This window comes from Pan troglodytes, chromosome 6, assembly GCF_028858775.2.
Source record: "Pan troglodytes isolate AG18354 chromosome 6, NHGRI_mPanTro3-v2.0_pri, whole genome shotgun sequence".
NCBI classification, from domain to species: domain Eukaryota; kingdom Metazoa; phylum Chordata; class Mammalia; order Primates; family Hominidae; genus Pan; species Pan troglodytes.
Genome location: NC_072404.2, coordinates 86,278,015 through 86,294,021, shown reverse-complemented (window position 1 = coordinate 86,294,021; position 16,007 = coordinate 86,278,015). Strand labels below are relative to the sequence as shown.

Genomic DNA, 16,007 nt, shown 5'->3' with positions numbered 1-16,007 from the left:
GGAGCTGGGCCCTGGCTGCCCAGGACGGCAGACACTAGGGAAGGCCGAGCCAGGCTCCAATGCGCCACATGACTTGGTTCTCTAAGCCTCTAAACTCTGCCCATCCCGCCTGAAGGCCGATGCAGGGAGAGCAGCTGGGGGTCGGTCTGGGCGCGGCTCTTCATGTGTAGGCTACCGTGGGGCCCAGGATCAGCCCTGCCTCAAGGCCTGGCTCCCACCTCCCAGTGGGGTGACCGTGGGCACAGCCCCTGCTCTGAGCCTCTCCCTCATGAACACTGTGCTGACTGCACAGGGATGCTGTAAGGAAGAAGGGAGACAGTGTCTGCGGTGCTTACAAGTGGCCGAGGGGGAGGCGGTGCCCTGAGGCTCAGAGAAGCCCAGAATCTTCTCAGGCCTGGCTGGAGGGGTGGAGGGAAACAGCAGCACTGGTCCTCCTTTCTAAAGTGTGGGGCAGACCTAGAAGAGTAGGGCAGGCCAAGGAGAGCCGGCCAGGCCTTTAGAAAGGTCTTCAAGCTGGCCCCACGCCCAGCACCATCTTTTGCAGAGGCCCATTCCTACAGCTACCCCCGGAACCCTCCCGCCCCTGCAGGGGACAGCTCAGGACTGTGGGGGCGGGCCACCCGCCTCCGCCCCGGGCCAGTGGGGGCACCTTATTGCCGTTGCAGTACATGGCCAGGAGGCACAGCAGGTGGAAGGCGTGGCTGCACTTGGTGAGGCGGCCCACAGCCAGGGGCCCGATTGCCTTGCTGTCAGTCACATCGCTGTATCCAGATGCTGTGGACAGCTTCTCCATGCAGATGATGCAGTCCTGGAGGAGACCAAACACGGGTCATGCTTGCCAACAGTGGGCTGGGCTGACGTGGGCCAGTCTTGGAAAAAGAGGCTTTCATGTGCTGAAATGCTGGAAGTGCAGTCAAAGTCAATTCCGAGGCCAGGCGCAGTGGCTCAGGCCTGTTAATCCCAGCACTCTGGGAGGCCGATCACTTGAGGTCAGGAATTTGAGGCCAGCCTGGCCAACACGGGAAAACCCCATCTCTACTAAGAATACAAAAATTAGCTGGGCGTGTTGGCAGGCGCCTATAATCCCAGCTACTCGGGAGGCTGAGGCAAGAGAATCGCTTGAACTCAGGGGGCAGAGGTTGCAGAGCTGAGATTGTGCCACTGCACTCCAGCCTGGGTGAAGAGCGAGACTCCGTCTCAGAAAAAAAAAAAAAAAAGTCCATTCCACAGGCTGGAGACACAGGTGAGTCACCAGGACCTGTGCCCTTGAAGGGCTTACCAGCAGCACAGGCCCGACATGACAGCAGAAGCCACCAAATGGGGAGGATGGACAGGGCAGGATCCTGGGGGAGGCCCTCGGAGTGGGGTCTTACAAGGGAGACAGGAATTGCCAGATGGACAAGCACAGAGTGGGCACCCGGAAGAGGGAGGAGGACGTTCTGAACGAGGAGCCAGCGCATGGGCACTAAAGCTGGCAGGCGGTGGGCTGGGAGCAGGAGATGAGACAGGATCAGGGAGAGGCGCGCCCTCGGGGGTCTGGCTGCCACACTCAGGGGCTTGGGGTTGTGTGTGAGTTGGGGGTCCTGCTGGGGGTTCCAGGCAGGGAGTGCTCCCATGATCCAAGCTGCGTGCTGGCTGTGCAGACGGCAGCTTGGAGAGGAGGAGCCTGGGGTGAAACAGCCCAGTCACACCAGATGGACACCAGGGCCGAGACAGAGCTGAGCGCTAGGCAGGCGGGAATGTGGCAAGGGCTTGTGGAAGGGGTGGGACACATGAGGAGGACGTTCAGGCTCCTTTCCAAACCTTTACTTACCAGATTTTTCTCATGGACTCAACAGACTGGAGAAAGAGACAAGTGAAGAGTCCCTGGGTACTGGGGCTCCTGGCCTTCCACCCGCCCCCAAGTATCTGAAGATCTCTGGGTACTGGTACTCCCGGCCATTCACCCACCCCCTCCCCCAACAGTATCTCCCGGGCTCCCAGCTAAAATCAGGGGAAAGTGGTGCTGCAGCCCCCAAAACGTGGCTCAGCAGAGGTTCAGGTTCTATGGAAGCGCAACAGGAGTCTGATTGGTCCTGTTCATTACAGGAGGTCAGGAGGACAGGGCTGCAGTGAGCTGTGATCACGCCACTGCACTGAGCCTGGGCGACAGTGTGCACCCGTCTTTAAGAATAAAAAAATTATAAGAAACTTGACCAGCTCTCCCAATAGCCGGGGAGCAGGACAGCCACCTGGACGAGGCCACCTCACTTCTACACGAGCATCCGCAAGGTGGAGAGTGGGGCAGGCTGGCCCATCCCTTGTCTCTGGAATTCCTGCTCCCAGGATGGCCATCAGGCTATGGAGAGGCCAGGGCCAGGAGAGGAGGGGCTTTGCTCAGGACCACAGCTCCTTAAGTGCAAAGCTCAGATCATAACGATGTGGGTCTCGGGAGACTGGGAGATGAAACCAAAGTGGCTGGAGCAAGGCCCTGGCACCCAGAGGCACCTGGGAAGCACCCTTCAAGCAAGATGGGGCGGATGTCCTTTCCATGTGGAGTTGTTTCCAAACAGAAACAAAGGCAGCCAAGGTCCCAAGACACAAACCTCATCTGGGGGCACTTTCAGCTCTTCTGTGTAGTTTTTTATGACCTGCTCTGGCTCTGGCTCTGGCTTCGGGGTCGCTCCTAGAAGAGAGAAGTACATAAGCAGCATCCTGAGGAGCACAGGCTGGAGAGGAGGCCAGAGGGCGAGGAAGGCAAGGGAGAGGTCTAAGCTGCCAGGAGGAAATGCGAGAGGGGCCCAGACAGGGAGGCCAGTGTGCGGGACGGGAGAGCTCAGCGCCAGGCACAGAGCCCCGAGCTCCGTCGGGCAAAGCCTTCCCCAGTCCCACCGTCCGGGGACCCGGCTCAGCCCCAGGAGCCATGGAGGATGCAGAAGAGCAGAAACAGCAGCACAGTCTCCTGGGAGCCGCATCCCCGCGCACATTGAGTGAGGAAACCGACCCCGGCGCTTCTGAGGCTGCGTGGAAGAGTCAGACAGCCGCTTCGGGCACAAACTACTCCAGGGGGCGTTGTGGCAGCACGATTTGATTCAACTTGCATTACCCTGGCATGAACATCGCAGGGACAAGGGAGTCTGGGGTCCAGCATGTACAGGCAGCTGCACACACGCCGACCGCCACACAGACACTGTCCCGGGAAACGCCTGCCACTGACTGGGAAGGTCTGTCACGTGCAGACTAGCTCCTAAGTCCAGCGACTCTGGGGAGGGGCCAAGACGTGGCAGGAGCCCACCCTGACGGCCTCACTCGCTGTCTGTGCACACGTGCACGAAGCTGGAGGGAGAAGGGCTGCATCTCCATAAACACCGAACCCCACATCCAGTAAAGCCTCTCCTACGGACAAGCAGCTCCCCGAGCTGGTGAGGATCGGCGCGGCCCGGGGCGTTCTCTAGGTAGTGGGAGTAGCAGAACCACAGAAGCCAGCAGCCAAGCCCGTGCGGGGGTGAAAGAGGGACGGGGAGCCCAGTGCCACCCGTGGAGGCGCTCCTGACAGGGGCTCCACCCCAAGGTCATGGTGGGGCTGCGGTCGTCCCAGACTCCAGAACCAGAAGGGGCTCTGGTTTGAATCCAAGCTCACGGCCTTCAGGGGCTGCAGAGAATTCTAAGCCTGAGGGCGCACAGCTGCACCTGCTGAACTCCCTTTACACCAAAAAGGGCCAGGGAGGGGACAGTTTGGCAGGGAGGTGGCGTGGTGGGGCGGAGGCTGGAGTCGGCACGGTTTAATTCTAGTTCTCTTGCTGTGAACGAATCATGCCACCTCTGAGCCTCGGTTCCCTGATCTCAAACGGGAAAGACGAATATGTAACCAAGCTGGAATTGCTGTGATGGCATGGCTGCTGTGACCTGGAGGGAAACTGCTGGCAAGACCACACCCCCCAACCCCCATCCACACCCCCCACACCTCCACCCACACCCCCCACACCTACAGACACCACACCTATACACACACCACACGCCCACACCCCCCCACACCTCCACCCACACCCCCCACACCTACAGACACCACACCACACACACCACACACCCCACACCTCCACCCACACCCCCCACACCTACAGACACCACACCTACACCCACACCCCACACCCACACCCCACACACCCCACACACACCCAACTCCACCCACACCCCCCACACCTAGACACCACACCTACACACACACCACACACCCCAATCCACACCCACACCCCCCAAACACACACCCAACTCCACCCACACCCCCCATACCTACAGACACCACACCTACACACACACCACACACCCACACCCCACACACACACCCAACTCCACCCACACCCCCACCTAGACACACCTACACACACACCACACACCCACACCGCACACACCCCACACACCTCCACCCACAACCCCCACACCTACAGATACCACACCTACACACACACCACACACCCACACCCCACACACCCCACACACACACCCAACTCCACCCACACCCCCCACACCTAGACACCACACCTACACACACACCACACAACCCAATCCACACCCACACCCCCCCTACACACACCCAACGCCACCCACACCCCCACCTAGACACCACACCTACACACACACCACACACCCCAATCCACAAACACCCCACACACACACAACACCCACACCCCCACCTCCACACTCCACACACACACCAACTCCACCCACAGCCCCCACACCTACAGACACACCTACACACACACCACACCCCAATCCACACCCACACCCCCCCACACACACCTAACTCCACCTACACCCCCCACACCTCGACACACCCCCACATACCACACACCTCCACACACCAACCTCCACACACACACCCCACACACATCCCCACACAACTCCCACACCTCCACACACACCTCACACCTTCACAGACCCCACACTCCACACCTCCACACACCACACACCTCACACCTTCACAGACCCCACACTCCACACCTCCACACACCACACACTTCACACCTCCACACCCCACACACCCCACACTTCCACACACCCCACACATCCCACACCTCCACACACCCCACACCTCCACACACCCCACACCTCCACACACCCTACACCTCCATACACCCCACACAGCTCCACACACCCCACACCTCCACACACCCCACACCTCCACACACCACACACAGCTCCACACACCCCACACCTCCACACACCTCACACCCCCACACCTCACACACCCCCTCACACACCCCACACACTTCTACACACCCTACACACCTCACCCCTCCACACACCTCACACCTCCATACACCCCACACACCCACCTCCATACACCCCACACCTCCACACACCCCACACACCCTCACCTCCACACACCCCACACACCCTCACCTCTACACACCCCACACCCCCCCCACACCCCCACACCTCCACACACCCATACAGACTGCCCGAACCCAAATCCTGTCACGGTGGCGAGAACGCCAGACCAGAACGATGGCCCCCAGCTCAGGGTCACCCTCCGTGTGGCTGCAATGCCCTACTCAGGCTGAGGGGGGCCTTTTCCTTTGGAAAAGCCTGCCAACTCCAGAGCCATCTCCGGGTGAGCCTGGGCCTCGCCTCTGCCCAGCCCTGGTGAGGCCGGGCACAGCATCCCACCCCCGCCCACCCACCCCAGCCCTTGCAGCTTTTCAGAACAGAAGGGAGCTTTCCATTAGCCACGTGTCTCAGAAGGGGCCAGACACACGGGGAGTCCAATGGCTGACATCAGAACACTCGTCATGCCTGCACGGGTGTGAGAGCAGACACGCAGAGAGGGAGAGACATTAGAAGACTCATTCGGCATGTGACGCCAACAAACCCTGCTCAGGCCAAGGATGTGACACCATCAATGGCCACGGGGACGCACAGGTCTCCCTGGGGAATGTGGCCTCTGGGGGCTTCCAGGACTACCCAGGCCAGGAATCAGAGGGTGGGGCAGCCTGGCTCATGGTAGCCCTGGCCCCAGAGCCCACAGGTTTCTATAGGAGCAACAGACAAGCCCGTGCCCTCAGTGTGCAGGTGGGCACCGGGGCAGGACCCGTGACTTCAGGAGAGCAGAGGGCGGAGGACGCCACTCCAGGAAGCCGCCCAGGGCATGGGGTCTCCTGGGTGGGGCTGGCTCCAAGGGCTCAGCTTCCCCAGGAGGCCCTGGGCCCTCCTGGCTTGGAGTTACTAGGCCTCCAGCCTCCACTGGGCGCTGTGTGTGCTCCATGCCCCTCCTGGCTGATCTGGGTGCCACGGCCTTCAGCGACAGCGCTGGGGTAGGCGGGCAGGAACGTGGCCCCTGGGCCTGCTCCCACACTGCAGCATCCCCATACTGTGAGGGCTGGGCTGCAGCAAAGCCCCAGGCTGTGGCTCTGGCGCCCTCGGGCAAGGGTGGGCCTGTGGCCAGCAGCTATGCTGGGACAGACCGGCCACTCTTTCCAGAGCTCACCACTGCGGGATGCCTGCAGGGAACCCCACACTTGCCCTGGGGGACTCTCCTCTGACACTGCTTCCTTCGTGCTCCCTGATGACCCAGCGCTTCCTGGGACACAGCGTGTCCTGCTGGACGAACCCGTTCCTGCCACACCCTCGGCCTACCCCACTTTCCATAGTGCCAGCTCCCCGGTCCTCCCTGTCATCGGTCAGTTACGTCAAAAGCACCTCCTCTCCAGAGAAAGGGGAAGCCCAGAGCTTCTTAGCCATCCCTTAAGGTGGCTTCCAGGGTCTGCAGAACCTGGCTCAGGAGCTGGGCACAGCCGGCTGCCGGGGGAGTTGGTAGAGATCCCAGTCCTCCTGGACCCCACTCCCCATCCAGGAACAGATGGCGTGACTCAGGGGTGAAGGGCGGTCAGGCCAGCCACTGCGCCCCCACTAGAAGAACAAAGCTTCTCAACCCGGCACATGTGCCTGGCTGTGGGGACAGAAGCGGAGAACAGCCACCAGCCTGGGCAGCAGAGCCGAGGTGGGCAGGGTGAGTTGCAGTGGCCGCTCAGCAGGAGACACCAAAGCGTGCATCAGAGGACAGAGGTTTGATCCCAGGAGCTCAATGCCCCCAACATCCCAAGCTTGTTCCTGGGCTCAAATGCGGTTCCTGTGGGAACTGAATGTCGGGTGGAGAGAAGGACAAGCGGGCGCAGGTGGCAGAGAGATGTGAGAGGACAGGGACAGGTGCAGTCTTCCTCAAGAGAACCTGGTGCCTCTGCGCTGCCCACGTCGTCTGGGAAGACCAAAGGCCAGGACACGTCTCCCTACCCAGGGTTCTCCGGCAACACTGCCTCGGCGGGCAGGCCTTCCCTGAACACTGCCTGACGGGGCCTGTCCCTCCAAGCCTCCCGCCCCGCCCTGCTGGACTCCTGCTTTGCACTCCCCTCTGTTTCTATGGACTGTCTTCCCTCAGCACGAGTTCCACGAGGTCCCACCCGTAGCTGCATCTCCAGCACCCCGCTGGGGCAGTGCCTGATCCCTGGGAAGCCTGCAGCCCTCTGTGTTTGCTGAGGAATGAAGACATCCTTGGGCCACCACCAGCCCCCAGGAGGCCGCATGAGTGACACACATGTCCTTTTCAATGCAGGACCCACTCCCCTTAATTCGAGTCACAAACACACAAGTTTCAACCCAGAAGCCTGGAGAGGAGGAGGGCTAGGGACAACCCCCCAAACTCCTGACAGCCCTCAAATCACCTGAATAACTCGGAGGGCCACAGCCTTTTTCTCCACCCATCTGGGAGGATTCCCGCTGTCAGAGCCCTGAAGAGTGAAGCCCCCACTCACTGATTCTCACTTCCAATTTGCAGACACCCCTCCTTCTGACACCCAGGGCCAGGGCTGAGATCCAAGCCTCTCCTCTGTGCGCTCTGACCTCCCCAGCCTGGGTTCGAGCCCAGTGCCAGCCCTCACCAGCTGAGCAGTCCTGGGCAGGCTGCTGACACCCATCCCTGCCCCAGGCAGCAGTGTGAGCTGTGGATGGACCGCTGCTGTGACCAGGTGAGGGGTGGAGACCCTGGCCCCAGCCTCACAGTCCCTGCCCCCACCCGATAGAGGGACTGGGCTATGCCACAGCCAGGGGAGCTGTCACCTGGAGGCACTGTCACCTGGAAGCAGTGCCTCCAGCACTCAGTCCTTCCAAAGCATGACCTCCTGGTTATAAACCTCCCTGCAAAAACCCTGTGTGCAAACGCTCGTCTCCGCAGCCGGGCATGGTATAATTCCTCAACCCACAAGCACATCAGAGTGACAGGACACTGCTCTCCAGCTCTGGCTCCGGGGTGCTGGCCAGGCTCCTCTCATTCCCTGCTCCCCTAGACAATGCTCCCCCAGTAGGTACCAACACTGGGCCTTGAACTGGGGGAGGCAGGAGTCTACACAGCCTCCAGGCTCTCCTATTTCCTTAGGCCTGAACCAGCTTCCCGAATCTATTTCCCCACAAGTAAAATGGATGTTAAAATACCTGCTTTAGCTCCAGGATTGCTCTGAGAGCAACGGGGACAGACAACAGGATGGACAATTTGGGACACAGCCTGGACAGGACCTTCAGCCTCAAGAGCAGAGGAAGGGGGCAGGTGCTAACTCCACACCCACGGCACTCAGATCTGTGTCATGGCCTCAGAGGTCGCCCACTGTCAGGCCTGGCCACGAAGGCTTGCGAGAGCCCCAGAGCTGGAAGGAGCTGGGCCATGAGGAACCGTGTGGGGGCCCCGTCTGTTTACCCACAACCTGTCTCCAATGCCACCACGGCCGCACATGCACACACGGTACACTGTGATTTCCCTACGGCGCCGCACGGTGACTTCAGTGGGCAGGGACTTTCTGGCCAGTGTGTCTTGCTCATTCTGTCTCCCCTGCCCCACTCCAGCTCCTCTCCCTCCTGCCCCCACCTCTCTGGCTGCTCCTTCATTTTCTCTTCAGTCCCGCCCACGGTCTCTATGGCACACACACTCCCACGAGGGGTCAGGGGCACCCCATTCCACCCAAGACTGCTCTTCTGAGGCCCACAGCCAAATCCCACTGCCCCGGAACAGCTCCAACGGCCACTCCACAGCCATCAGCCCCTCCCAACCTCCCCCTAGACTCAGCAGCACTGAACCGTCATAGGCAAGAAGGCCTGGTGCTGTGTCTCAGCTCTGCCAAGCGCTGGCAGAGAATTTTTAAATTCTCCGAGCCTCAGTTTCCTCTAATGAAAATGGGAACAAAAGCCTCCACCTCAGTGATTTAAGGACGAAATGAATTCACACACGCCAAGCCCCAGGCTGCTCCTCAGTTGTGACTGGCTGCACTCCAGCAGGCCTCAGTCTACCCCCAATCCCCCCTCACAACCCCCCGCCTGACGGCTCATGCCTCTGAATGTTTCAAGCCAAACCTCCCCCTCCACTCCACTGCCTCGAAGCTGGTCAGGCCTTGGCTGGTGCCCCCAGGTCTGAGGTCAGGCTCTGCACCAGCCGCCCTGCCTCCAGGCCTGTCCCCTCTCAGCCACTACGACAGCGACTCCCCTAAAACACCAACTCATTATTGAATTCCGCCACATCACCCTGTGAACAACGATGGCGCCATCCACCTCCTTACATACCTTGCAATTTCCAGAAGTTAGAAAATAACCTCAGCTGGGCGTGGCAGCTCATGACTGGAATCCCAGCGCTTTGGGAGGCCAAGGCATGAAGACGGCTTGAGCCTGGGAGTTCAAGACCAGCCTGGGCAACATAGTGAGACCCTGTCTCTACAAAAAATAAAAAACTTCCCTGGCATGGTGGCATGTGTCTGTAATCCCAGCTACTCAGGAGGCTGAGGCAGAAGGATCGCTTCAGCCCAGGGGTTGGAGGCTGCAGTGAGCTATGACTACACCACTGCACACCAGCCTGGGGAACAGAGCAAGATCCTGTCTCTTATAACAAGAAAAAAAAAAATGGCCAGGCACGGTGGCTCATGCCTGTAATCCCAGCATTTTGGGAGGCCGAGGCGGATGGATCACTTGAGGTCAGGAGTTCAAGACCAGACTGGTCAACATGGCGAAACCCCATCTCTACTAAAAATACAAAAATTGCCCGGGCGTGGTGGCATGCACCTGTAATCCCAGCTACTCGGGAGGCTGAGGCAGGAGAATTGCTTGAACCTGGGAGGCAGAGGTTGCAGTGAGCCAAGATCCCACCCCTGCACTCCAGCCTGGGCGAGAGAGACTCCATCTCAAAAAAAGAAAAAAGAAAAAAAATCCTGCCACCTGTGGAGCTTCTGAAAACCCTGCTAGCCAGGCTGCTAAAACAGAATGGGTGTGGGGGCCAGCAGTAGGTATTTTTAAGGATCCTTAAGGTGAAAGGATTGCTTGAGCCCAGGAGTTCAAGACTTCAGTGAGCTGGGTTAGCGCCACTGCACTCCAGCCTGGGTGACAGAGCGAGACTCTTGTCTCACAAAAAACCAAACCAAACCCAAAACAGTTCCAAGATGTAAGATGTATGGTTAGTACAGCAAAAGATCTGCCTGGACCCAAAAGGTGCCTCTTATTCAAGATGTAAGAGTAACTACAGCCGAAATAGATCTATTAATTCCCCAGAGGGCCCCTTTAAGGAAATGTTTAAAGTATTTCAGGACAGGAAAGTGACTATTTAAATATAATGCAATTCAATGCAAAAGTGTTAAAGGATGTGAAAAGGTCTGCACCCGAGCGCCCACCGTCATCAGGCCCCACGTCCCCAGAGAGCAAAAGGAGGGGCACCTGGGCTCACTCTGGGGTGACACCATCACCAGAAAGAGGCACTGCTCCCCCAGGGAGCCCCTTTGGCTCTCCCTGAGGATCCAGAGGGTGACAAGGCCCCACATCACAATTTCTTCCCCACCAAGTCCCGCAGGGCACAGACTGCTCTACAGCCCGAGGGCAGGCACCTACCTGCGAGCGCCTGCTGGACTCTGCTGGGCTTTGGCATCTGCACGGGCACAGTGGCAGGGACGCTCCCCGGGCTGCTCGAGGGACCGCTGGGGAGGGAGGCACTGGGGGAGAAAAGAGCAGAGCTTACTGCACACCGCTGACTTATTGGAAACGAGAGCTGGAGAAACACTGCGTCATGGCCAAGTGGGAGTCACTGAGGCGCCTTCGCACTTTTACGCTCCTTGGGTGCCTGTGTGGAGGCCTTTGGTTTTGTTTTCCTGGGCAATTCAGAGAGACTCAGGAGGGGTGTGGTGGCTCACACCGGTAATCCCAGCACTTTGGGAGGATGAGGTGGGAGGATCACTTGAGGCCAGGAGTTTGAGACCAGCCTGGGCAACATAGTGAGACTCCATCTCCAAAAAAAATTTTAAAAGTCTGCCAAGTGTGGTGGTGTGCACCTGTACTTGGGAGGCTGAGGCAGGAGGATGGCTTGAACCTCGGGCAGCAGAGGTTGCAGTGAGCCATGACCACATCACTGCAGTCCAGCCTGGGCGACAGAGTGAGACCCTGTCTCAAAAAAAAAAAAAAAAAAAAAAAAGACTCTGAAAACAATCATTTCATACCTGTTGTGAATAAAGAAAATAAAAAGAAAAAAAGATATTTTACACTCACTAGTGTCATCAAAATGCAGGCTTTCAGGCCAGGCGTGGTGGCTCACGCCTGAAATCCCAGCACTTTGGGAGGCCAAGGCAGGTGGATCACAAGGTCAGGAGATTGATACCATCCTAACATGGTGAAACCCCATCTCTACTAAAAATACAAAAAATTAGCTGGGCATGCTGGCACACAGCTGTAGTCCCAGCTATTCAGTAGGCTGAGGCAGGAGAATCACTTGAACCCAGGAGGTGGAGGTTGCTGAGACCGTGCCACTGCACTCCAGCCTGGACAACAGAGCAAGACTCCGTCTCAAAAAAAAAAAAAAAAATGGCTGGGTGCAGTGGCTCACGCCTATAATCTCAGCACTTTGGGAGGCCAAGGTGGGTGGATCGCGAGGTCAGGAGTTCAAGACCAGCCTGGCCAAGATGGCAAAATCCCATCTCTACTAAAACTACAAAAATTAGCCAGGCGTGGTGGCAGCTGCCTGTAATCCCAGCTACTTGGGAGGCTGAGGCAGGAGAATCACTTGAACCTCGGGCAGCAGAGGTTGCAGTGAGCCGAGAACGCACCACTGCACTCCAGCCTGGGCAACAGAGAGAAACTCAGTCTCAAAAAAAAAAAAAAAAAAAAAAAAAAAAAAAAAAAAAAGCAGGTTCTCATAGCACCTGTTTAGAGGAGAAAAAACCTGGCAGACACCACTTTAGCAAATGATCATGACCTTCATCACCAGTAGAAGACAGGTCAGTATCATAAACCCCACGATAGGATGCTCTGGGAGGGATGCAACACCATTTTGGGGGGATTTAATGTCAAAAATGCATTATCTAGCCTGGGCAACAATCAAGACCCCATCTCTAAAAAATAAAAAACTAGCCAGGTGTGGTGGCATGCACCTGTGGTCCCAGCTACTTGAGAGGCTGAGGCAGGAGGATCACTTGAGCCTGGGAGTTCAAGGCTGCAGTGAGCTATGATCTCACCACTGTACTCCAGCCCAGGCTGGAGACTCTGTCAAAAAAGAAATAATAAAGGGCATTATCTTTGTCCAAACATGGGAAAACAAGACAAACTCAAATTAAGGGACATTCAACAAAGCACCTCTTTGAAAGTAACAAGGTTATGAAAGATAAAGACTGACAAACTGTTCCAGCGCAGAGGAGGACGGGGAGAATAAGAACTGGAAGCGAAGTGGGACCCTGGATTGGATCCTGGGACAGAAAGAGGACAGTAGTGGGAAACTGGTGAAAAATCAAGAAAGAAGGAAAAAAACCTTTAGTTAAGAGTATTATACCAGTGGTAATTTTCTTTTTTGGCGGGGGGGTGAGGGGACGGAGTCTCGCTCTATTACCAGGCTGGAGTGCAGTGGTGTGATCTTGGCTCACTGCAACCTCTGCCTCCCAGGTTCAAGCGATTCTCCTGCCTCAGCCTCCTGAGTAGCTGGGACTACAGGTGCGTGCCACCACACCCGGCTAATTTATGTATTTTTAGTAGAGACGGGGTTTCGCCACGTTGCCCAGGATGGTCTTGATCTCTCGACTTCGTAATCCGCCTGCCTTGGCCTCCCAAAGTGCTGGGATTGCAGGAGTGAGCCACCGCGCCCAGCCAACCAGTGGTAATTTTCTGGGTCTGACAACTGAACCATGGTTATGAAAGCTGTTAATGTCAGAAGCCAAATGAGGGAGATATGGAAACCCAACTACTTTTGTTAACTTTTCCGGAAACTTAATTACCATAAAATAAAGGTGGTTTTTTGGGGTTTTTTTTTTTAATATGAGGGTTTTGTTCCCTACAATGATTATGTTCAAGTCACTCATTTGGTCTTTGGATTTATTTTTTTTGAGACAGAGTCTCGTTCTGTGGCCCAGGTTGGAGTGCAGTGGCATGATCTTGGCTCGCTGCAACATCTGCCTCCTGGGTTCAAGCAATTCTCGTGCCTCAGCCTCCCAAGTAGCTGGGATTACAGGCATGAGCCACCACATCCTGCTAATTTTTGTATTTTTAGTAGAGACAGGGGTTTCACCGTGTTGGCCAGGCTGGTTTCAAACTCCTGACCTCAGGTGATCTGCCCACCTCAGCCTCCCAAAGTGCTGGGATTACAGGCATGAGACACCATACCTGGCCACTCATTTGGTCTTAAGTCATCATATTTCTTTTTTTTAAGAGGTAGGGTCATGCCGGTAGAGTGACACACTGGAAGCATGCTGGGCCCAGAGTTGGGGTCTTGCTCTGTTACCCAGGCTGGAGGGCAATGGTGCGATCATAGCTCACTGCAGCCTCCACCTCCCAGGTTCAAGTGATCCTCCTGCCTCACCCTCCTGAGTAGCTGGGACTACAAGTGAGCACCACCACACCTGGCTAATTTTATATATAGAGAGAGAGAGACAGAATCTTGCTATGTTGTCCAGGCTGGTCTGAAACTCCTGGCCTCAAGAGATCCTCCCACCTTGGCCTCTGAAAGCACTGGGATTATGGGCATGAGCCACTGTGCATGGCCTGTTTGAGTTTGTTTGTTGACTGTTCTCAAACAGGATTGCCTCTGTGGCCATGCTAAGCAAAGAACAGCTTCTTGCTCTCCTTGCCTACTCCCGATCCAAAGGCAAGGCTGGTAGTGGATCTGGGGGCCCTGATAATGCTAAGAAGGGCAGGGAGTCTGGACACCTGGGTCAAGGTCCTGACTCTACTGAACACTCAGTTTCATTCATTTGGAGCAAGCTCCTCCCCTTCCTCAGCTGGTTTCAACTCTTCCCCCCACTTTTTTTTTTTTTCTCGGAGTCTCACTCTGTCATCCAGGCTGGAGCGCAGTGGCGTGATCTCGGCTCACTGCAACCTCTCTGCCTCCCAGGCTCAGGTACAAGGGGTCAGGTAGGCTCTGGACGGCCACGGCACCTCGGCACCCATATGCCACATGCAAATGAGATGCCACAGCAGGACCACCTAGGGGGCAGGAGCCGCATCTGCAGGAATTGGGGTGAGTCTTCCCGGCTAAGAGCGGAAACACAGGGCAGACAAAACGAGCGGCCGTTGCCCACGATACCTGACTGCACCGGAGGTGGAGGATCCTGGGGGCAGATGCTGCGGTCCCAGGTGGGAGAGGCTGGAGCGGTAGAGGGGCTGGCTCCCCAGGGAAGGAGGAGCTGCGCCCCAGGGGTTGGTGGTGTTCAGCCTGGGCGCAGACCGGGCCCCGGAGAGTGAGGGTTTGTTGTACGGTGCAAAGGCCTGGTGAGTCCCAAACACAAAAGCGGTCCTGTGTGGGGGATACTGGGGGGCGAGGTATGCAGGGAGGTTGGTCATGGAGTGGCGGTAGCGGCCTGACACGGGGCCAGTTCTGCTGCCACTGAGGAACTGGTGGCAAGAGCAGGCAACGCCTGTGTGGCCCGGCGGAGCGATGATGGTGGTCACCGGGTAAGGCGGCCCTGCTTGGCGCCGCACGCTGCGGCAGAAGCTGGAAGTCTTGTTGGTCTGCGTGTGGGTGGTGTAGTTGACAGTGTAGTTGTACCCCAGGGGGGCCAAGTCCACGAGCTGGTTGCCCCTGGCCACCTGCTGCTCCAGATAGTCACCGACGCTGGCTTCATAGGCGGTCCAGGAGCCATCGTTGCTCAGCCACTCCCAGACGACACCTCGGCCAGGGGCTGAGTGCTGGGGGAACAGGTGTCTCCACACAGCCCACATGGTGCCTGTTTTCAAAGGAAAACAAAAGGTTAGTCTGCTAGCATCCCCAAGATACAGGGAACGTTCAAATTCTTTTTTCAACCACCAAAATAAACAAATAGGAACACAGTAGGTACACAGTCATGCTGCTATTTGTTTATTTATTTATTGTTAGAGGCAGGGTACCCCTTTGTCACCCAGGCTGCAGTGCAGTGATGTGATCATAGTTCACTGCCACCCTGACCTCCTGGGCTCAAGCGATCCTCCTGCCTTAGCCTCCTAAATAACTGGGACTACAGGCACGTGACACCACACCCAGCTAACTTCAAATTGACCTCTACAACACCTGCCACTTTCATTCCCCGATTAACACTTCCTGCTCTCTGCCACGATATGCAATTTCCATGTTATTATTTATCCTCTCTGCTATCTTTCTCAGTTGACTTCACACACTGTGAAGGCAACGACTTGGGAGCTGACTGACAGCCACAGTTTTCACAGACTCTACGACACTCCTGGAAACACATAGTTTCCAGGGCTGGGCATGACGGCTCAAGCCTGTAATCCCAACACTTCCGGAGGCCAAGGCAGGAGGATCACTTGAGCTCAGGAGTTGAAGACCAGCCTGGGCAACACAGGGCGATGGAGACCCAGTCTTTACAAAAAACAAACAAACAAACAAACACGAAAAAAAAACCCATACTTTTAAAAATAAAACAAATTAAAATTGAAAAAAAAAAAGGAAAAACCAGTTTCTCAAGTTTCCTCACTGGTGACACTGTGGGCCAATAATTCCTTATTGCAGGGCCAGCCCAGTGCACTGCCGGATGACGAGCAGCATC

The 16,007-nt window shown here is 56.8% G+C and overlaps 1 protein-coding gene across 25 annotated transcripts in view; it reads right to left on the bottom strand.

Moving 5' to 3' along the window:
• LOC747633 (probable E3 ubiquitin-protein ligase DTX2) overlaps positions 1-16,007 on the bottom strand; it is a 147,841-nt gene that overhangs the window by 111,854 nt on the left and 19,980 nt on the right. For all 25 annotated transcript variants that reach the window (XR_010158560.1, XR_010158557.1, XR_008536448.2 and 22 more), the window contains exons 4-7: positions 14,552-15,191; positions 10,885-10,985; positions 2,586-2,665; positions 650-808 (exon numbers count right to left, since the gene is read on the bottom strand). Coding sequence is in view for 5 of the 25 variants with exons in the window: in XM_054655852.2 (XP_054511827.2) it covers positions 650-808; positions 2,586-2,665; positions 10,885-10,985; positions 14,552-15,191 (980 nt within the window). In the remaining 20 variants the exon portion in view is untranslated. The remainder of the gene's footprint in view (positions 1-649; positions 809-2,585; positions 2,666-10,884; positions 10,986-14,551; positions 15,192-16,007) is intronic.